At 40.0% G+C, this 24,639-nt stretch overlaps 1 protein-coding gene across 8 annotated transcripts in view; it reads right to left on the bottom strand.

Annotated features, from left to right (window-relative positions):
- The window catches only part of SLC35B4 (solute carrier family 35 member B4), a 186,592-nt gene that overhangs the window by 49,920 nt on the left and 112,033 nt on the right, over positions 1–24,639 (bottom strand). For 4 of the 8 annotated variants that reach the window (XM_033863298.2, XM_033863304.2, XM_033863305.2 and 1 more), the window contains 2 exons: positions 18,860–19,043; positions 16,544–17,167 (listed from right to left, as the gene is read on the bottom strand). The exons of 3 other annotated variants lie outside the window; for them this stretch is intronic. In XM_033863298.2, the coding sequence (XP_033719189.1) occupies positions 16,544–16,620 (77 nt within the window). In that variant the 5' untranslated portion in view covers positions 16,621–17,167; positions 18,860–19,043. Of the gene's footprint in view, positions 1–16,543; positions 17,168–18,273; positions 18,714–18,859; positions 19,044–24,639 lie in introns of those variants that run through there. One more of the 8 variants, XM_033863306.2, reaches the window with a different exon arrangement.

The following is a 24,639-nucleotide window of genomic DNA, read 5'->3' on the forward strand; positions in this document are numbered from 1 at the left end:
GAAACTATAAGGAGGAGCCAAGAAAAATTTAAAAATTCGTTTGCCAAGACGAAAGCTGAGGTAAAGGCAATGAATAGAATGAATAATACAGAAGAAAGAATAAGTGATCTGGAAGATAGAATAATGGAAATTACCCAATCAAAACAGCAGACAGAAAGCCAAATGAAAAAAAGAAAAAATGAAAGCAATAAAAGAGACCTGTGGGATAATATAAAGCATGCCAATCTACATATAATAGGGATTCCAGAAGGAGAAGGAAGAGAAAAGGGGGTTAAAAATGTATTTGAAGAAATTATGGCTAAAAGCTTCCCAAACCTAAAGAAGGAAACAGATATCCAGATACAGGAAGCACAGAGGGTCCCAAACAAGATGAACCCAAACAGACCTTCACCAAGACATATAATAAAAATGGCCAAAGTTAAAAAGAGGATTCTAAAGACAGCAAGAGAAAAACAAAGAGTTAATTACAAGGGAACCCCCCATAAGGCTATCAGCTGATTTCTCTACAGAAAACACTGAGGGCCAGAAGGGAGTAGCAAAATATATTCAAAGTCTTGAAAGGGAAAGATCTGCAGCCCAGAATATTCTACCCAGCAAGATTATCATTTAGAATAGGAGGAGAAATAAAGAATTTCTCAGACAAGCAAAAACTAAAAGAATACAGCAATTCTAAAGCTATCTTAAAAGACATATTGAAAGGTCTGCTCTAAATAGAAAAGAAGCAAGAAGATACAAGAAGGAGGAAATCACAACTGGAAAGTAAATCACTTAGCCAGTAAACAGATCAAAAAGAAAAAACAAAACCTACTTGTGAAAGTGATGATAAACACAAGGAACAGCAAAAGGATAAACATGAAGATGTAAAAAAGACGTCAAAATCATAAAATGTGGGGAAGGAGGGTAAGAAAATGCAGATTCTTTTTTTTTTTAGGATATGCTTGAGCCTATACGACTACCCATCTAAAGCAAGCAGATACAGGAAAGGGGGTTAACATACTTGAATAACAGGGCAACCACAAATCAAAAACATACGATAGATTCACAAAAACCAGAAAGAACACAAGCATAAAAGGAAATCACCAAACCACAAACAGAAAAACAAAGAAGATACAAAGAATCAACTGGAAAACAAAATTTGAAATGGCAATAAATACATATGTATCAATAATTACCTTAAATGTCAATGAACTGAATGCTTCAATCAAAACACATAGAGTGGCAGACTGGATTAAATAAACAAGAGCCTACAATATGCTGCCCACAAGAGCCCCACCTTAGGGCAAAGGACACACATGGATTGAAAGTGAGGGGATGGAAAAAGATATTTCATACAAACGGAAATGACAAGAAAGCAGGAGTTGCAATACTCGTATCAGACAAAATAGACTTTAAAGCAAAGGCTATAAATAAAGATAAAGAGGAACGCTATATAATGATAAAAGGATCAATACAAGAAGAGGATTTTACACTTGTCAACATATATGTACCTAATATAGGAGCACCCAAATACATAAAACAAATACTAATAGACAAAGGGAGAAATTGATGAGAATACAATAATAGTAGGAGACTTTAACACCTTGCTCACATCAATGGAGAGAGATGCTAAATGATACAACAGAACAGTTATATTTAATTGATATTTGCAGGACATTACATCCAAAAAAAAACCCAGAACACACATTCTTTTCAAGCGCACATGCAACATTCTCTAGGAATGACCACATACTAGGGCACGAGACTCACCACAACAAATTTAAGAGTATAGAAATTATATCAAGCATCTTCTCTGACCACAGCAGTATGAAACTAGAAATCAACCACAGGAAAAGAACTGAGGAAGCATGAAAAAAAGATTACATGGGGACTAAACAACATGCTACTAAAAAACCAATGGGTCAACGAGGAAATCAAAAAGGAAATTAAAAATTACCTTGATACAAATGACAATGAAAACACAACCATACAAAATCTATGAGATGCAGCAAAAGCAGTTCTTAGAGGGAAGTTCATAGCAATACAGGCCTTCCTCAAAAAATAAGAAAAATTTCAAATAAACAATCTAACCTACCACCTAAAAGAATCAGAAAAAGAAGAATAAACAAAACCTAAAGTCAACAGAAGGAAGGAAATAAATAAGATAGAGATTTAGAAGACAATAGAAAAAAAATCAATAAAACCAAGAGCTAGTTCTTTGAAAGGGTAAAGAAAACTGACAAATCTCTGGCCAGGCTCACCAAGAAGAAAAGAGAGAGAACCCAAATAAACAAAATAAGAAATGAAAAAGGAGAAAGCACAAGTGATACCACAGAAATACAAAAAAACATAAGAGAATACTATAAAAAATTATATACCAACAAATTTGACAACCTAGAAGAAATGGACAACTTTCTAGAAACATACAGCCCACCACACTGAATCAAGAAGAAATACATTATTTGAACAGACCAATCACTAGAAGCGAAATAGAATCTGCAATTTAAAAATACGCCCACGGGGCTTCCCTGGTGGCACGGTGGTTTAGAGTCCGCCTGCCCATGGAGGGGACACAGGTTCGTGCCCCAGTCCGGGAAGATCCCACATGCCGTGGAGCAGCTGGGCCCGTGAGCCATGGCTGCTGAGCCTGCGCGTCCGGAGCCTGTGCTCTGCAATGGGAGTGGCTACAACAGTGAGAGGCCCGCGTACCACAAAATAAAAATAAATAAATTTTAAAAGTAAAATAAAATAAAAATACGCCCCACAGGGACTTCCCTGGTGGCCCAGTGGTTAAGACTTCACCTTCCAATGCAGAGGGTGTGGGTTCGATCCCTGCTCAGGGAGCTAAGATCCCACATGCCTCATGGCCAAGAAACCAAAACACGAAACAGAAAGAAATATTGTAATGAATTCAATAAGACTTTAAAAATGGTCCATATCAAAAAAAACTTAAAAACAAAAAAACTCCCTACAAACAAAAGTCCAGAACCAGATGACTTCACAGGCAAATTCTACCAAACATACAAAGAACTTATACTGATCGTTCTCAAACTCTTCCAAAGGATTGAAGAGGAGGGAACACTCCCACAGACATTTTATGAAGCCACCATCACCCTGATATCAAAACCAAAGATACCACCAAAAAAAGAAAATTACAGGCCAATGTCTTTGATGAATATAGATGCAAAAATTCTCAACAAAATATTAGCAAATTGATTCCAACAACACATAAAAAAGATCATACACCACAATCAAGTGGGATTCATCCCAAGTTCACAAGGATGGTTCAACATAGGCAAATCAATCAATGTAATATACCATATTAACAAAAGAAAAGTCAAAAACCAAATAATCATCTCAACAGATGCAGAAAAAGCATTTGACAAAATTCAACATCCATTCATGATAAAAACTCTTACCAAAGTGGGTATAGAAGGAACACATCTCAATATAATAAAAGCCATTTATGACAAACCCACAGCCAATATAATACTCAATGGTGAAAAGCTGAAAGCCTTCCTGCTAAAATCTGGAACAAGACAAGGATGCCCATTCTCACCACTTCTATTCAACACAGTATTGGAAGTCTTAACCACAGCAACCAGACAAGAAAAAGAAATAAAACGTATTCAGATTGGAAGGAAAGAGGTAAAATTATCACTATACGCAGATGACATGATACTATATATAGAAAACCTTAAGGACTCCACACAAAAACTACTAGATCTAATAAATGAATTCAACAAAGTAGCAGGATACAAGATTACCATTCAGAAATCAGTTGCATTTCTTTATGCTAACAATAAAATATCAGAAAGGGAATGTACAAAAGCAATAATACCTTTCAAAAATCACACACACAGACACAAGGAATAAAACTGACCAAGGAGATGAAAGACTTATACGCTGAGAACTATAAAACATTAATAAAGGGACTTCACTGGTGGCGCAGTGGTTGAGAATCTGCCTGCCAGTGGAGGGGACACGGGTTCGATCCCTGGTCCAGGAAGATCCCACATGCACCGGAGCAACTAAGCCCGTCCGCCACAACTACTGAGCCTATGCTCTACAGCCCTCAAGCCACAACTACTGAGCCCACGTGCCACAACTTCTGAAGCCATTGTGCCTAGAGCCCGTGCTCGGCTACAAGAGAAGCCACTGCAATGAGAAGCCTGCACACCACAAAAAAGAGTAGCCCCTGCTCGCTGGAACTAGAGAAAGCCTATGTGCAGCAATGAAGAACCAACAGAGCCAAAAAAAAAAAAAAAAGACTTAAACATAAGACATGACACCATAAAATTCTTAGAAGAGACCATAGGCAAATCATTCTCTGTAATATATCACACCAATGTTTTCGTAGGTTAGTCTCCCAAGGCAACAGAAGTAAAAACAAAATAAACAAATGGTACCTAATCAAACTTACAAGCTTTCGCATAGCAGAGGAAACCATAAAAGCAAAACAAAACAAAGAAAAGACAACCTACGGAATTGGAAAAAATATCTGCAAATTATGCAACTGACAAGGGCTTAATCTCCAAAGTATACAAACAGCTCATACAACTGAACAACAACAAAAAAACAACCCAATTGAAAAATGGGCAGAAGACCTTAATAGACAATTTTCCAAAGAAGACATACATATGGCCAGTAGGCACATGAAAAGATGCTCAGCATCACTAATTATTAGAGAAATGCAAATCAAAACTACAATGAGGTACCACCTCATACTGGTCAGAATGGCCATCATTAAAAAGTCTACCAATAACAACTGCTGGAGAGGGTGTAGAGAAAAGGGAACCCTCCTACACTGTTGCTGGGAATGTAAATTGGTGCAGCCACGATGGAAAACAGTATGGAATTTCCTCAGAAAACTAAAAATAGAATTACCATATGATCCAGCAATCCCACTCCTGGGCAAGTACCTAGACAAAATTATAATTCAAAAAGATACATGAGTAGGACCTGTGAAGAAGGGGAGAGGCAGCATGTGGAAAGGAGGGCCTCTGGAGTGTGGTGTTACACAGTTTGCAGAGCACACTAGACACAGCAAAAAATTAGAATATCTTCAGAGGAACTCAAGAGAGTGATCAACATTAATGTGTCAGAAGATCGGAGGAAGAACCCAGATGGCGAAGTAGAAAGACGTGCTCTCACTCCCTCTTGCGAGAACACCAGAATCACAACTAGCTGCTGGAAAATCATCGACAGGAAGACACTGGAACCCACCAAAAAAGATACCTCACATCCAAAGACAAAGGAGAAGCCACAATGAGACGGTAGGAGGGGCGCAATCACAGTAAAATCAAATCCCATAACTGGTGGGTGGGTGACTCACAGACTGGCGAACACTTATACCACAGAAGTCAACCCACTGGAGTGAAGGTTCTGAGCCCCATATCAGGCTTCCCAACCTGGGGATCTGGCAACAGGAGGAAGAATTCCTAGAGAATCAGACTTTGAAGCCTAGTGGGAATTCATTACAGGACTTCAACAGGATTGGGGGAAACAGAGACTCCACTCTTGGAGGGCACACACAAAGTAGTGTGCGCATCGGGACCCAGGGGAAGGAGCAGTGACCCCATAGAGACTGAACCAAATCTACCTGATAGTGTTGGAAGGTCTCCTGCAGAGGCAGGGGGTGGCTCTGTTTCACCGTGGGGACAAGGACACTGGCAGCAGAAGTTCTGGGAAGTACTCCTGGGCATGAGCCCTCCCGGAGTCTGTCATTAGCCCCACCAAAGAGCCCAGGTAGGCTTCAGTGTTGGGTTGCCTCAGGCCACACAACCAACAGGGAGGGAACCCAGCCCCACCCGTCAACAGTCAAGTGGATTAAAGTTTTACTGAGCTCTGCCCACCAGAGCAACAGTCAGCTCTACCCACCACCAGTCCCTCCCATCATGCTTCCTAGATAGCCTCATGCACCAGAGGGCAGACAGCAGAAGCAAGAAGAACTACAATCCTGCAGCCTGTGGAACAAAAACCACATTGACAGAAAGATAGAAAAGGTGAAAAAGCAGAGGACTATATACCAGATGAAGGAACAAGATAAAACCCCAGAAAAACAACTAAATGAAGTGGAGATAGGCAACCTTCCACAAAAAGAATTTAGAATAACAATAGTGAAGATGATCCAGGACCTCAGAAAAAGAATGGAGGCAAAGATCGAGAAGATGCAAGAAATGTTGAACAAAGACCTAGAAGAATTAAAGAATAAACAAACAGAGATAAACAATACAATAACTGAAAAAAAAACTACACTAGAAGGAATCAATAGCAGAATAACCGAGGCAGAAGAACGGATACGTTACCTGGAAGACAGAATGGTGCAATTCACTGCTGCAGAATAGACTAAAGAAAAAAGAATGAAAAGAAATGAAGACAGCCTAAGAGACCTCTGGGACAACATTAAACACAACAACATTAGCATTATAGGGGTCCCAGAAGGAGAAGAGAGAGAGAAAGGACCAAAAAATTGGTCGAAAATTTCCCTAACAGGGGAAAGGAAATAGCCACCCAAGTCCAGGAAGCGCAGTGAGTCCCATACAGGATAAACCCAAAGAGAAACACACCGAGACACATAGTAATCAAATTGGCAAAAATGAAAGACAAAGAAAAATTATTGAAAGCAGCAAGGGAAAAACAACAAATAACATACAAGGGAACTCCCATAAGGTTAACAGCTGATTTCTCAGCAGAAACTCTACAAGCCACAAGGGAGTGGCATGATATACTTAAAGTGATGAAAAGGAAGAACCTACAACCAAGATTACTCTACCTGGCAAGGATCTCATTCAGATTCGATGGAGAAATCAAAAGCTTTACAGACAAGCAAAAGCTAAGAGAATTCGGCACCACCAAACCAGCTCTACAACAAATGCTAAAGGAACTTCTCTAATTGGGAAACACAAGAGAAGAAAAGGACCTACAGAAACAAACCCAAAACAATTTAGAAAATGGTCAAAGGAACATACATATTGATAATTACCTTAAACGTGAACGGATTAAATGCTCCAACCAAAAGACACAGGCTTGCTGAATGGATGCAAAAACAAGTCCCATATATATGCTGCCTAAAAGAGACCCACTTCAGACCTAGGGACACATACAGACTGAAAGTGAGGGGATGGAAAAAGATATTCCATGCAAATGGCAATCTAAAGAAAGCTGGAGTAGCAATACTCATATCAGACAAAATAGACTTTAAAATAAAGAATGTTACAAGAGACAAGGAAGGACACTACATAATGAAGAAGAAGAAGAAGATATAACAATTATAAGAAGAAGATATAACAATTATAAATATATATGCACCCAACATAGGAGCACCTCAATACATAAGGAAACTGCTAACAGCTATAAAAGAGGAAATCGACAGTAATGCAATAATAGTATAATAGGGGGACTTTCACACCTCACTTACACCAATGGACAGATCACCCAAACTGAAAATAAATAAGGAAACAGAAAAGCTTTAAATGACAAAACAGACCAGATAGATTTGATATTTATAACACATTGCATCCAAAAACAGCAGATTACACTTTCTTCTCAAGTGCGCACGGAACATTTTCCAGGATAGATCACATCCTGGGTCACAAATAAAGCCTTGGTAAATTTAAGAAAATTGAAATCTTATCAAGCATCTTTTCTGACCACAATGCTATGAGAGTACAAATGAATTACACACGCACACACACACACACACACACACACACACACAAAACGTAAAAACACACAATCACATGGAGGCTAAACAATAAGTTATCAAATAACCAAGAGATCACTGAAGAAATCAAACAGGAAATCAAAAAATACCTAGACAAATGACAAAACACGATGATCCCCAATCCTATGGGATGCAGCAAAAGCAGTTCTAAGGGTGAAGTTTATACCTATACAAGCCTACCTGAAGAAACAAGAAAAATCTCAAGTAAACAATCTAACCTTACACCTAAAGGACCTAGAGAAATAAGAACAAACAACACCCAAAGCTAGCAGAAGGAAAGAAATCATAAAGATCCCAGCAGCAATAAATGAAATAGCAACAAATAAAACAATAGCAAAGATCAATAAAACTAAAAGCTGGTCCTTTAAGATAAAGAAAATTGATAAACCATTAGCCAGATTCATCAAGAAAAAGAGGGAGAGGACTCAAATCAATAAAATTAGAAATGAAAAAGGAGAAGTTACAACAGACACCACAGAAATACAAAGCATCCTAAGAGACTACTACAGGCAACTCTATGCCAATAAAATGGAAACCTGGAAGAAATGGACAAATTCTTAGAAAGGTAGAACCTCCCAAGACTGAACCAGGAAGACAGAGAAAATATGAACAGACCAATCACAAGTAAAGAAATTGAAACTGTGATTAAAAATCTTCCAACAAACAAAAGTCCAGGACCAGATGGCTTCACAGGTGAATTCTATCAAACATTTAGAGAAGAGCTAACATGCATCCTTCTCAAACTCTTCCAAAAAATTTCAGAGGAACGAACACTCCCAAACTCATTCTATGAGGCCACCACCACCCTGATACCAAAACCAGACAAAGATACTACAAAAAAAGAAAATTACAGACCAATATCACTGAGGAATATAGATGCAAAAATCCACAACAAATTACTAGCAAACGGAATCCAACAACACATTAAAAGGATCATACACCATGATCAAGTGGGATTTATCCCAGGGATGCAAGGATTCTTCAATATATGCAAATCAATGTGATACACCATTTTAACAAATTGAAGAATAAAAACCATATGATCATCTCAATACATGCAGAAAAAGCTTCTGACAAAATGCAACACCCATTTATAATAAAAACTCTCCAGAAAGTGGGCATAGAGGGAACCTACTTCAACATAATAAAGGCCATATAAAACAAACCCACAGCAAACATCATTCTCAATAGTGAAAAACTGAAAGCATTTCCTCTAAGATCAGGGACGATACAAGGATGTCCACTCTCACCACTATTATTCAACACAGTTTTGGAAGTCCTAGCCATGGCAATCAGAGAAGAAAAATAAATAAAAGGAATACAAATTGGAAAAGAAGTAGTAAAACTATCACTGTTTGCAGATGACATGATACTATACATAGAGAATCCTAAAAATGCCACCAGAAAACTACTAGAGCTAATTAATGAATTTGGTAACATTGCAGGATACAAAATTAATGCACAGAAATCTCTTCCATTCCTATAGACTAATGATGAAAAATCTGAAAGAGAAATTATGGAAACACTCCCATTTACCATTACAACAAAAAGAATAAAATACCTAGGAATAAACCTACCTAGGCAGACAAAAGACCTGTATGCAGAAAACTATAAGACACTGATGAAAGAAATTAAAGATGATACAAACAGATGGAGAGATATACCATGTTCTTGGATTGGAAGAATCAATATTGTGAAAATGACTCTACTCCACAAAGCAATCTACAGATTCAATGCAATCCCTATCAAATTACCAATGGCATTTTTTACGGAACTAGAACAAATCATCTTAAAATTTATACGGAGACACAAAAGACCCCGAATAGCCAAAGCAGTCTTGAGGGAAAGAAACGGAGCTGGCGGAATCAGACTCCATGACTTCAGACTATATACTACAAAGCTACAGTAATCAAGACAATATGGTACTGGCACAAAAACAGAAACATAGAGCAATGGAACAAGATAGAAAGCCCAGAGATAAACCCACGCACCTATGGTCAACTAATCTATGACAAAGGAGGCAAAGATATACAATGCAGAAAAGACAGTCTCTTCAATAAGTGGTGCTGGGAAAACTGGACAGCTACAAGTAAAAGAATGAAATTAGAACACTCCCTAACACCATACACAAAAATAAACTCAAAATGGATTAGAGACCTAAATGTAAGACCGGACACTATAAAACTCTTAGAGGAAAACATAGGAAGAACACTCTTTGACATAAATCACAGCAAGATCTTTGTTGATCCACCTCCTAGAGTAATGGAAATAAAAACAAAAATAAACAAATGGGACCTAATGAAACTTAAAAGCTTTTGCACAGCAAAACAAACCATAAACAAGACAAAAAGACAACCCTCAGAATGGGAGAAAATATTTGCACATGAATCAACGGAAAAAGGATTAATCTCCAAAATATATAAACAGCTCATGCAGCTCAATATTAAAAAAAACAAACAATCCAATCCAAAAATGGGCAGAAGACCTAAATAGACATTTCTCCAAGGAGCACATACAGATGGCCAAGAAGCACATGAAAAGCTGCTCAACATCACTAATTATTAGAGAAATGCAAATCAAAACTACAATGAGGTATCACCTCACACCAGTTAGAATGGACATCATCAGAAAATCTACAAACAACAAATGCTGGAGAGGGTGCAGAGGAAAGGGAACCCTCTTGCACTGCTGGTGGGAATGCAAATTGATACAGCCACTATGGAGAACAGTATGGAGGTTCCTTAAAAAACTAAAAATAGAACTACCATACGACCCAGCAATCTCACTACTGGGCATATACCCAGAGAAAACCATAGTTCAAAAACACACATGCACCCCAATGTTCATTGCAGCACTATTTACAATAGCCAGGTCATGGAAGCAACCTAAATGCCCATCGACAGACGAATGGATAAAGAAGTTGTGGTACATATATGCAATGGAATATAACTCAGCCATAAAAAGGAACGAAACTGAGTCATTTGTTGAGATGTGGATGGATCTAGAGACTGTCATACAGAGTGAAGTAAGTCAGAAAAGAGAAAGACAAATATTGTATATTAACGCATGTATGTGGAACCTAGAAAAATGGTACAGATGAACCGGTTTGCAGGGCAGAAGTTGAGACACAGATGTAGAGAACAAACGTATGGACACCAAGCGGGGAAAACCGTGGTGGGGTGGGGATGGTAGTGTGCTGAATTGGGCGATTGGGATTGACATGTATAAACTGATGTGTATAAAATTGATGACTGATAAGAACCTGCAGTACAAAAAACAAACAAGCAAACAAATAAACAACTAATACTAAACTTTCTTTGGGTTATTTGTATGGAAATATGTTAATATGTTTCAGACATTACATGAAATTTCTAAAAATCTTATATGATCTGGTATAATGTTATAAGTCATAATTCTAGTTATTACTTTAAAATGTATATCTCAGAAATAACTAAATTTCCTTGTCAATTACATTATTATGAACTTTCATCAAATCTTTAACCGTGGTCATTTTTAAGTCTTTTGTCATTTACAGACAGTTCTGGGTGTACTGATGGTTTTGCAAAAATGTTCCTATAAAAGGGTTTCATCTTCAAGGAATTCATGGAAAAGACTCTGACAAGTACAGGTTTCTGGTAACTGACTATACTGTTCAACTGAATGAATAAGCATTTTCAGAACTCTAATGGAAAACTGATGAATTCATAAAAGTGCTAACAAAAGATCAAGATAAAAAAAATTAATTACCTGGGACTGAGTGAACTGATGAGGATGATTATAATTTTTGTGACTTTCTGTTTGAATAAAAAAAAAATCCCACAAGGACTCAGAGGCAAAAAATATACAAATCAATTTTCACTGCAAAGTAAAGGAGCTGTTACAGTGGAGGATTCCTGGACTGAATGCCAATATTATGACATAGTGTGAGTGTGTTTCGTGTTTGGTAATTGCAATCAGTGTTGCTTTTGTTGTGGTCATCCACTTACAATGCTTGGTCTCAGTTTATTTATCTCTTGTAAAAATAAAATACAGTGTGTGTGTGTGTGTGTGTGTGTGTGTGTGTGTGTGTGTGAAAAAAAAAAAGATACATGCACCCCTATGTTCATAGCAGCACTATTCACAATAACCAAAACATGGAAATAACCTAAGTGTCCATCAATGGATGAATGGATAAAGAAGATGTGATATATACAATGGAATACTACTCAGCGATAACAAAGAATGAAATAATGCCATTTGCAGCAACATGGATGCAACTAGAGATTATCATACTAAGTGAAGTAAGTCAGACAGAGAAAGACAAATGCCATATGCTATCATCTACACATGGACTCTAAAATATGGCATAAATGAACCTATCTATGAAACAGAAACAGACTCACAGACATAGAGATCAGACTTGTGGTTGCCAAGGGGGGTAGGGAGGGATAAGGATGAACTGGGAGTTTGGGGTTGGTAGATGCAAGCTATTACATTTAGGATGGACAAACAACAAGGTCCTACTGTATAGCACAGGGAACTACATTCAATCTCTTGGGATAAACCATAATGGAAAAGAATACGAAAAAGAATGTCTATATGTGTACAACTGAGTCACTTTGCTGTACAGCAGAGATTGGCACAGCATTGTAAATCAACTATACTTCAATTTTTTAAAAAATGTTAAAAATAAATAATTGAAATCAGGATCTTAAAGTGATAGCTACGTCCCCATATTCATTGCAGCACTATTTGCAATACCTAGTAAAGATACAGAAACAACTGAAATGTCCATGGACAGAAGAATGTATACAGAAAATGCGGTATAAACATACAATAAATATTATTCAGCCTTAAAAAAGAGGGAAATGACACCATTTGCAACAACATGGAAGGCATTCTAAATGAAGTCAGCGAGTCACAAAAGGACAGGAGGACTGCATGATTCCTCTTATATGAAGCATCTAACATAGTCAAACTTACAGAAGCAGACAATAGAATGGGGATTGCCAGGGTCGGGGGGAAGGGAAAATGGGGACTTGTTCAATGGGTATAAGTTTTCAGTTATACAAGGTGAATAAGTTCAAAAGATCTCTGAAAATCGTAGTGCATATGGTTAACAATTCAGTAGTGCACACTTAAGAATTTGTTAAGAGGGTACATTTCATGTTCAGTGTTCTTACCATAAAAAAAAAGGGAGCACAAGGGAATTTTGGAGGTGATGGATATGTTTATTACCTTGATTATGATGATGGTTTCATAAGTGTATGCATATTCATCAACTTGTATACCTTAAATGTGTCCAATCTTTGTTTATGAATATACTTCAACAAAGGTATAAAAAAGTTAAAGCTATTGAAAACATTAAAAAAATTAAAATAAAAAATAAAAGGCATCATAATAATTTTTAATTTTATCTTTATTTATGGAGGTAGTTATTATTATGGCCATTTCATTGCTAAGACACTGAGGGCCAAATGGCACAGAATTAGGTAAGTCTCCCAGGGCCACCTGGCAAATAAATGGTGTTTGCAGACCTCCATATTATTATCATTGTTATTATTATTTTTTTTTTTTACAATTCAGTGGTTTTTAGTATTATATTTAAAGTTGTGCAGTTATTACCATCATTTAATTTTTAGGACACTTCCAAAAGAAATCCCATACCCATTAGGAATCACTCCCTATTTCCCCCTCCCCTTGACAATTCTAATCTACTTTGTCTCTATTTCCATAGGATTTTTATATCTCCCTAATGTACTCACATAATTCAATTTTTAAAAAAATCAACTTACAGAGCTTTTTAAGAACAGAATGCTGTATAGCTACCAATGGAACTATTTATCTTAACTTGAATAAGTCACTTTAAAACTTCAGGGTACAAACCTGGATCCTTTTCCCCTGAATTGCTTGTTTTCTTTTAATAATAATTTTTTTAAAATAAATGTATTTATTTATTTTTGGCTGTGTTGGGTCTTCTTTTCCGTGCAAGGGCTTTCTCTAGTTGCGGCAAGCAGGGGCCACTCTTCATCGCAGTGCGCGGGCCTCTCACTATCGTAGCCTCTCTTGTTGCGGAGCACAGGCTCCAGACACGCAGGCTCAGTAGCTGTGTTTTCTTGAACTTTATTCCTTAGGTATTATAATCACTAACTGCAAACAGTTTCTCTTTGAATTCTCTTTGGCAAGAATACAAATTATTACTTTTTTAAAAAAGAAGCAATTCTGAAGAGAAAGAATTAGGCAGATAGTTTATGGCTTCTGTATTTCTTATTCTAGATTTAGAAAACTTCCTTATTTGATTCAACATGAGGCACTTGATGAAAAAATAAAATGCGAAAAAGAAAATGTTTCAGATTGTTTTCCTGACATAAGACACCTCGCCTAGTTAGTGAGCTGATGTGTATCTTGTTTCCAAGGTAGAATGTAAACTCTCTCAGAAGGGAGATCAAGGCACTCATTCATTACTTCACATCTGCCCTGCACACTACATGGGCGCTTTATATTTTATTATAGGTCCCAATTATAAGTATGAAATCAGAAAAGAAAAACCTAAATTTGTTCTCCAACTTGGGGGAAAATGGTTACAAATGCTCACTTCTCCCTACAAGTCAGTTTAGCATTTCAATTCATACTTAGTGTTCCAAGGAAGCTATATAAGAAGCACAGTTCCTGCTCTATAAAAATTTATTAGCGTTCCACTGTGATGTCCCAAGATAAAGTCACAAATTATGAGAAAGCCAAATCTACAAAGAACCTTAAAAGACCATCTGGTCCAACCAGCTCTTATTTTCTTGATCTGAAATATGATAAGTTGGAGTTGCCCAAGCAAATCAGGACAAAGCTGCTATTCAGTTTGGGGTACCACTCATTAAACTAACAAATGTACCCCTTACCACATTATGAAAACCCATTGCTGTATGCAAACATTCAGATGTACAAGAAAGATAAGGAATGATGTTTTTTTGGGGTTTTTTTAAACAAATTATTCTAAGTATTCTAAATAGAAGATCCAGTAATGCAGAAAAACATCCTGTAAAGTTAGATTTACCCACAACTTTTCAGGAACAGCTCATAAAACTGGGTGTATGTATATTGAAACAAAGGTTGTGAGAAGGGGAACCTATTACGAGCTTCAGGCTTTGCACCTGCAGCTCATTTAATCCTTCAAAATCCTGGGAGGCTGGCAGAGCTATCACCGCCCTTTCACAGCTAAGAGAACAGACTCAGGGAGACCAAGTAACGTAGTTAAGGGCTCACAACTGGTTAAAAAATAAATTTAAAAAGGCCCTCAGTTACTAACATAACGTATTCTGATGTCATACAGCCTTTGGCAAGGTTTAATTCAATGGCATATTCGACACAAACATTACACTATTATTCTCTGACCTTCATTTCCATGGCTGGCCCGATTTTATCACATTTTTATATTTTTAAACCAATTTCCAAAGTGACCTTTCTTTGAAGTGTACCAGCTGACAGCTGGTACGGCTGTGAATGTACTGTAAATGACAGATACATTTTTTTTTTCATTTTCACTTCCCTCACTGCCTACTCCAGAGAATGACAAATGAAAGATTTTAATCAATACTTTTTGCACATTAAAATTTCAAGCTCTGTAATCGCAAAAATTAATGCCACAGAGTTTACCTTAAGCAAACTGGTTGCTTCAGAATGACTTAATCAATGTTATCATGAAAATAAAATACATTTCTAGCCGGCACCACAGGAGGAAATGGGTGACCAAAGCCTCAGGGCTGCTCAAGCTCAAAAATAACAGGAACGTTGAAAAAGGTATTGGACTAGGAGTTTAGATTCCTGGATTCCACTTCTGGTTCTGCCACTTACAAGTAGTAAGAGACAACCTAACTTCCTGGGAAATGTTTCACTTTCAGTAAAACAGAGAATATAATTCTTGACCTATCTTGTACACAAGATTGTTCTGATGGTCAATGGAAATAATGTGCAGATTTAAAAACATGGTGCTAAACAGCACCATAGATATTATTTTATAGGTGGAAAAAGGAAGCCCAGAGAGGCTAAATAACTCGAAAACGTCACACAACCAGGGGATGACAGAGCCAAAGACGGGAACCCCTGAGATTTTCAGTCCTGAGCTTTATAGAGTCCACCTGTTGTCTTTAACGGCTTCTACTCAATGAACTTTGCACATTATTACTCAACATCATTTGCGTGCCACCTCAATAAAACTACCCTGGTGTCCCTTTGGGAAAGTGTCATAACCATTCTTGATTTATAAAGCTACACCTCAAAATGCAAGCTTCCTGATTTAATATCTTAATGCTGGAAAGGCTATTCCCGGTCAATTGGACCGACCTGCAGCATAAGAATTCGTTCTACTACATCCGCGAGAGGCATATTGGGCAAAGTACTCACAACCATCTCTAAGGCCAATAAAAGAACTTCTTTGCAGCCCACTTTAAAACAACTGAAACTTTCTTTGCAGCGTGTACCAAATCAGATTGCTTTTTAAGTCCAAGCTTTGCTCACTCCATATATATGGCATTAGCAGGATCGAGAAAAGAGCTGGAGGAACCTTGGGTTCTGCCACGAGCTCCCTGGGAAAAAAAACTCTCCAGGCTTCAATCCCCCAGAGTGTGAAAAGAGGGTGACGACAGCAAACACCCCCAGTGTTCCCCTCGAGGGATGCTGAGAAACTATTGGGCGGGAGAGCGGACGGTGCGCAGGATGACTGAGCAGCCGACTCAGCGGGGTCCCAAGCAGCCCAGTGCAGACACTGGGCGCAGGCGGTCCCACCCCGGGCCCCGCCCGGCTAGGGGGGGGACTGCGCGTGGGGGTGCCCATCCCCCGGCTTCTTTAGTGCGACCGGCGGGGGTCACTCACCGGACCAGGAGCTCTAGGAAGATCACGTTACTGCAGCAGCCTGCGAAAACCAGGCCCACCGCGAAGGCCGGGCGCATGGCCGGGGCAGGGTAAGGAGAGCGAGCGCGCAGAGGAAGCGCCCGCCTAGACTGCTACCCCAGGAAACCCGGCTGCCGCCTCGCCGCGGCACTGAACATCACCACCGTCCCGGAGTGCTGCTCTCCCGGGGCCGTCGCTGTCTCCCTTTTCCCGGCGGCCGCCACCAACGCTGCCGGCGAGGAGCTGTAGTTAGCCGTTAGCCGGGGCCCCATTCATCCGAAGGGGTGTCCGAATCCGGGCCAGACTACACTTCCCAGAATGCTGCGCGACCGTACGTCCGGCTGCGTCGTAACTCGCTTCTGCCCGGCAGCTCCACCGGAGAGGAGAGATAGGCGAGGTGCCCGTCATGCCTCGCGCGGTAGCAAGCCGCGGGGCTTGCTGGGAAGTGAAGTTCCAACGTTGTTAATGTTGTTTCTTAAGAGGCCGCCAAGGGCTCTGAAAGGGATTCGTCCAGCACTTTCACGGTAAACTCACAGCTGACGGCACTAGAGGTACACACCTGTGATTGCTTGATCGTTGGAAGTATTCTAGTATCTGAAAATTCTCCTGAATTGGGAGAAAGGAGAAATTCTCTGAACTTCCTTCTCTACCTTTTGAAAAGAACATTGGACTCGGGAAGTTCTGGGATTGAATCTTGGCTTAGCCACTAATCAGCTTGGCTATCTCAGGCAACTGCTTTCTCATCATAGGTAAAGATGGGAACAGTTAATGCCCATCTTACCTGGCTGTTGTGAGGATTAAAAGCTATGATCACCTGGGGATCTTGTTAAAATGCAGGTTCTGATTCACTAGACCTGCTGTGGGGCCTGAGGTTCTGCACTTCCAACAAGTTACCAGGTGTCAGTGATGCTACAGATCTGTCAAACACACTTTGAAGAGCACAAGCCTATAAACCAGCTGACTCTGGAGCCCTTTCCATCCCACCCGTCTCACTGGCTCAGGGACTCTGGGCCAGCCAACCAGCCACCCAGGCTCCTCTTTCCCTGTAGCCTACAGTCAGGCTCAAACAAACTAACTTGTCCTTCTCCTTCACGTTAACACTGAATATCTTTAAAGAGTAATCTATATTCACGGTCTCTGCTTTTTACTCTCATCAAAGCCAGGTTATTGAAAGTAGCCTCATTTAGAGCCCTAATGACCTCTCAATTGTCCAAACCAAATATCACAGGCTCACCTTACTTGATCTCGCCACGGCTTTCGACAATGAAAGCTCAATCCTCTTGACATTCTCTTGTCCCTCTGCTCATAAGACACGAGCGGCCTGTTTCTCTTTCTACTTCTCTGACTTATCTTTTTCAGTTTTCTTTTTGGGCTTTTCCTCCTCTGCCCACTGAGTTCTCCTAACAGAGCTCCATCATTTGTCCCTCCTCTGTTTCCCTGAACACTTTCTATTGGTTATCTCATCTCCATAACTTCAACCATCACCATATGTAACTGAGATCTTACGTGTATGTACAGCCCCAATCTCCTGTGTGCCTTAAATCAAAGTTTCCAACTGCTTATTTGACATTTTCACCAATAAATCCTTGTAAACCCCTCAACAACAGCATATACACAGTTCATTATCTACCCTCCCAAATAGGGCCCTTATTTCTACTAAGGACATTATCCACTATCTGTTCTCTTTGGGCAAAAACCTAAAAGATACTCACAGTCTTCCTTGCCTTCCCATCACACATTTCTTTTATCTCTACATTCTGTCTCACAAGTATCTCTAGATTCCAGCCTCGCCTTTCAGTTTACATCGATGTCTACTTATCCTCCTAACACATCTTGGTGCCTTCAGCCTCTTCCCTCTTCAACTCATCCTCCATGCTGTCGCCATACTGTTTCCAAAAACAAACTCAAACTCTTTATGTCACACTGCTTTTCCAAGATGTCAGTTCCAATTACCAGTACTGTGTAACAAACCACCCCAAAATGTGGTGATTCAAAATGTAGTATAGGGCTTCCCTGGTGGCGCAGTGGTTGACAGTTCGCCTGCGGATGCAGGGGACGCAGGTTCGTGCCCCGGTCCGGGAAGATCCCACATGCTGCGGAGCAGCTAGGCCCGTGGGCCATGGCCGCTGAGCCTGCGCATCCGGAGCCTGTGCTCCGTAACGGGAGAGGCCACAACAGTGAGAGGTCCGCGCACCGCAAAAAAAAAAAAAAAAAAAAAAAAAAAAAAAATGTAGTATAGAACAAAAAGATGTTCTCTCTCACACACAGTTCTGTATGTTGACAACGTTCGACATATACCTAGTCCGTTCTCCGTTGGAGTTTCGGATGCCGTTGTGGTCAGATGCCAGCTAAGGCTGGAGCCTTCCGAAGGCGTGACTGGGCTGATGAATGGCTCTCTCCTCATGGCCTCTCTTAGGCTGTGTTTCCTCACAATATTGTGGACTCAGGTTAGCCAGACTTCTTACAAGATGACTAGCTCCCCCTAGAACAAACGTTCCAAGAGATCAAGTCAAAAGCTGTAGTGGCCTCAGTGTGTGACACTGACACAGTGTCACTTGCACCAAATTCTGTTGGTTCCATTGGCCAACCCAGATTCATTGTGGGAGGGGACTAGCAAAGGCATCATCTGTGTGGGGGGGAAGGGGCATCTTTGAAGACTAGCTATACAATGTTTCTTGGCTCCTTGTGTGAAATTCACACTCTGTAGAAGGCATGCAAACATGTCACCATCAAGCCTCAGTTTACGTTTGTAATTTCCTCTCCTGCCATTCTTTCCAGTGCTACCTGGACTCCTGCCACATTAAATGCTCTGTTCTCTGAGTTTATAGTGACTTTCAAAATTCGCATCTGTGCACACGCTGTTCTGCTTGCTCTGAAAACCCTTTTCTTTTTGGCCATCTCCTACTCATCCTTTTATGGCAATGGGGACACAGGAGTGAGTAGATACTTCTACACTGTGCAGGGGGAAGGTCCCTGCTCAGACATCACCTTTCTGTGTGTAGTTTTTCAAAGCACCATTCACAGTTCCCTCCTCTATATCTCTAGCACCCCATCCATACATAAACCAGTCCATGAATCATGTTGTATTGTAGTTATACATGTTCATGTTGGTCTCCCCCTTTAGACCGTGCCCCTTTGTGGACAGAAACCAAGAATAACTAACTCATCTCTAGATCCTTAGCATTATATACAGTGGCTGGTATATAATATGTACACACGCTTTTTGTTGAATGAATGAATGAGTGAGCTTGACTTCATTATTTGAGTCAAATAATTCACACCTCATAAATTCAATAAATATATAATATTTTTCATCTTGACTCATTTCTAAAATGTACACATCAAAAATGTACTGCTCAATAATTTGCATAAACAATGATATATAACCAATACCCTGGCCAAAAACAAAACATTACCAGCACCCCAAAAGATCCCTGTGGCCCCTTCAAATCACTAATCCCCTCCAGGAATAACCCCATTTTTTACTTTCTAGCAACAGAGATTAGTTTTGCCTGGTTTTAGACTTGACATAAATGGAATCATACAAAATATTTTCTTTTGTTTCTGCTTCTTTCACTCAACGATATGTTTGTCGGTTCATATGTGTTGTTGCACGCACTTGTAGTTCATTTATTCTCATTGCTGGATAACATTCCCTTGTATGAACGTACCACAGTTTATCTCTTCTCCTGGTGATGGACATTTGGGGCATTATGAAGAGTGCAACTATGAAATTTCTTGTACATAACTTTTGGTGAACATAAACACACATTTCTGTTGGATATTAGTGGATTAATCAAGGTCCTTAGTCAAGGAACAGAAATCATACAGTAACGAACAAGGAAAGTTTAATATAAAGAATTATTAACAGTAACAGAGGATTACTTAACGTAATGGGTTACGAAACTCCCAAGATAATAGGAATAGTAACTACAACCTAGGAATGAAGCAGACCACTCAAGGAAGGAACAAATTTGGAAGAGGGCCTTCTCTCTTGCAAATTGAGACTCAGGCTTTACCAAAGAGGGCATGGCTGTAGCCCACTAGCTAGTAGAGAAGTTCCGTAAGGTGCTGATAAAACTAGCCGTGAACCACCCTCTGGGGTCCGGCTGGGGCACTGGCCAAGTCATCGGGTGTTGTACTTTCCAGGAAACTGGCTGGGGCTCTGGAGAACATCCTGGTAACCTCCTGGAAGGATACCACTGAACTCACTGAGGCGATGTCCTATATGCTGCAGGAACAAGAAGAAAGGAAAAAGCACCAGAACCAGGAAGACAAGGCCCCTCCTCCCGCTGTGTTCCTGCAGTGCTGTCATGACGAAGGTCCACACTGTGCCACCTGGCAGAGGGGAAATGTCCAGAGGATCCAGCTCCAGCATCACAAGCAGGGCCGTGAGGGGTGGATTTGGAGCTGAGAGGCTGTAAATCGACAACTGAGACTCCCATGGGGTGGGGGTGGGAGTGGGGGTGTTAGGGTCATTTCAACTTCCATATTTTAATTGTTTCATCGTAAAACCAAAGTTACAAAGTGCAGGCAAGGCTTCATCTCCCAGGCTTTTTTCTGCCTTCCCCTCTGAGTTCAAACTTCTAGCATCTTTGAATGAATAGCAACATCTTAGACAGCAGCTGGGCTCAACGTGTTTAAACCTTCGCACAATCCGCTTCCCTTGCGTGGAAGGACCTATTGCTTTGGGAATGTTCATCATCTTTGCTCCTGTGTTGTCAGCAGGAAAAAGCTGTCAAGGTTGTCTTAAAAGCCATTTTTGCTTCTAGCTCCAGCCACTCAGACATATTTTGAATCATTTATTAAATCCACTTAACCAAGGTGTTGACAAAAAATTAAGTAAGATGACTGCTGTGGGATACTGCTTGACAAGTGTCCTCAAGTTGACAATCCTACAGAGATCTGTCACTTGATTTTAAAAAAAAACATTCTCATATATATTATGTGAGGATGATTTTCTCCTCTATCACATAAATCTTGAGATGCTTGGAGCTGTGCATGGGGAAGGCACACTATAAATATACATGAGGTATTATTTATAAAGTCAAATTTTTTTGTTACTTGTTTCATAGGTCAGATTCAAGCAATGCCCCAGTGTGTTGATAGATTTATGTGATCTAGCTTCTTCAAGGATGTTATTCAAAGACAGATAACCTTTTTCAGAGTACTGTAGTTAAGGCACATGGAGCTTTGGCCAGGAAGGAAACTTTCTTGACCAGAATGTTAGTGGTATGAGGCCAAGGACTTTGTCTTATTAGCCACGGTACCCTCTATATCTCTATGGCATTTGGCTCATAGCAGATGCTCACTGAGTTTGGATGGAAGGTAGAAAGGAAGAAAGAAAGGAATGGAGGGACAGAGGGATGGAGGGACGGAGGGATGGAGGGACAGAGTGAGGAAGAGAGAGAGGGAGGGAGCGAGGGAGAATGAAGGACCTTTAGGAAAACCAGCTCCTATGTAAGAAACTCATATGCAAAACAGGTGAGGGGTTGAAAATGGTACCTGCTATGGTAGAAACTACTAAGCAGGTTAAACACCTGAAGAAATAATCCTGAGTGCTCAGGGCTATGGGCGAGCTCCTGGTGGCAAGAACTATGTCTACTTGAACCATGTGCCTCCCAGTTTTCCCCTTCATTGTTGCTGAATTGATGTTTGTTAAATTGTATTATTGAATTGAGGTGGCAAATCTCACTATGAGGAAAAGATACTTTTAGGAAAAAAATGATGTCAGAGAATCAAGTATTTACATCAGGTATGACGTGTCTCTAAGTTACTTACTATGCTTCCACCTTCCCCAACCCTAGGATAACTGATAATATTTTAAGAGAATAAAACGAACCCATGGGGTCATTTCATTTTGATTTTCCTACCCTGGTTCCATCACCTTTTCCCCATCTCAGGCATTAAACTATGTTACTAACCCCCCTGCTGAAACACGCTTTGATCTGCTATTCCCCAGGGGTGAACGTAGCACATCACAGTGACTGTTTCAGTTTCTAAATGCTTCTGCACAGAGCCCATCTACCCCTCCATCAATTATGTGAGGTAGATGGGGATAATTATTCCTACGAGAAAATCTGAGGGTCAAAATGTTTAAATATATTTGCTAAGGCTCACAAATTTGAATGCATGTGGGACTAGGCAGGTGAGGTCAACATGAAACTGATTTTCAAAGTAAATGGTGGAACTGTGCAGAACGTATTGAGTTTTTTTGGGAATCGGAAGGTGTAATCCGTGTCTGGGTACATTCAAATTCAAATTTTTTTAATTTTAGTTTTAATTTTGGTAACATGTATATTACAAACAGTTTACCATCTTAACTGTTGTTAAGTGCACAGTTCCCTGGTATTAAATACATTTACATTGTTGTGCAACTGTCACCACCATCATCCTCAGAACTTTTTGCATCTTGCAAAACTGAAACTCTGTAGCCATTAAACAATCATTCAGCCTTACTTCCTCCCCCCCGCCAGCCCCTGGCAACCACCATTCTAGTCTCTGCTTCTATGAATTTGACTACTCTAGGTACTTCATGGAAATAGAATCACACAGTATTTATCTTTTTATGACAGGTGTATTTCACTTAGCATAATGTCCTCAAGGTTCATCCATGTTGTAGCAGGTGTCAAAATTTCCTTCTCTTTTAAGGGTGAATAATATTCCACTGTCTGTTTACACCACAATTTGTTTATCCATTCATTAATTGATGGACACTTGAGTTGCTTCCACCTTTTGGCTATTGTCAGTAATGCTGCTATGAACATGGGTGTACAAATTTTTCTTTGAGACCCTGCTTTCAGCTCTTTTGGGAGTATACTCAGAAGTGGAATTGCTGGGTCGGATGGTAATTCTAGCCTTAATTTTTTAAGAAACCATCATACTATTTTCCACAGCAGCCACACCATTTTCTATTTCTACCAACAGCACACAAAGATTCCCTGTATTCTGTCTCCTCGCCAACACTTATTTTCTGGTTTCTTTTCTTTTTTTTTTCTTTAAAAATAGTAGCCATCCTAGTGGGTGTGAGGTGGTATCTCATGGCGGTTTTGATTTGCAAGTCTCTAATGATTAGTGACACTGAGCATCTTTTTGTGTGCTCACGAGCCATTTGTATATCTGCTTTGGAGAAAGGTGCATTCAAGACCTTCGAATTCTCATTTTTAAAGCATGGAATTTTTTTTTTTTTTTTTTTTGCGGTACGCGGGCCTCTCACTGTTGTGGCCTCTCCCCGTTGCGGAGCACAGGCTCCGGACGCGCAGGCTCAGCGACCATGGCTCACGGGCCCAGCCGCTCCGCGGCATGCGGGATCCTCCCGGACCAGGGCACGAACCCGCGTCCCCTGCATCGGCAGGCGGACTCCCAACCACTGCGCCACCAGGGAAGCCCAAAAGCATGGAATTTTGAGCCAGGTCCTTTCTGCGGGCTGATGGCTTCTGACCCCGGATCACGCCCTAAGCAACAGAGCCAGGACGAGAAGGAGGCAGTCCTTGCCCAGCGCACATCTGGCACCTGCTCAATCTGCTCACCCAAACAGGTTCCCTTTGCGATGCATGACACTTCTTACTTTTTCTTCATTTAAAAAAAAATTTTTGTAGATTTATTTTTGAATTTGTAACACATGCATATAGTACAAAATTCAAAAGGCACAAAGGATACCAGTGTGCCTTTGAAAATTCAAAAGGCACAAAGGATACCAGTGTAAAACAATTTCCTTCCCTTTCCTGAACCTCCATCACCCAGCACCCCTACTTTGAGGCTACCATTGTCACTAATGTTTTGTGCATTCTTCCATTTACGACAAAATATGTAGGTTTTTTCTCACTCAGACACTATTTTTTTTTCTTTAATAATACATCTTGGAGAACGTTCCATTGTAGTATTGTGTTGTTCTTTTTAATGACTGCATAATATTCTATTTATGGATGTGCTGTCTTTTATTTCACCAGTTCCCTGTTGTTGGATCTTTAGGCTGTTTCCAATATTTTGCTCTAACAAACAGCACTTCACTGAATATCAATGGCATGTATTTTTGAGTAAACTGAAAAAGTGGACAATTGGTCATGACTTAGCTATGA

Source organism: Tursiops truncatus, chromosome 9 (assembly GCF_011762595.2).
Source record: "Tursiops truncatus isolate mTurTru1 chromosome 9, mTurTru1.mat.Y, whole genome shotgun sequence".
Lineage (NCBI taxonomy): Eukaryota > Metazoa > Chordata > Mammalia > Artiodactyla > Delphinidae > Tursiops > Tursiops truncatus.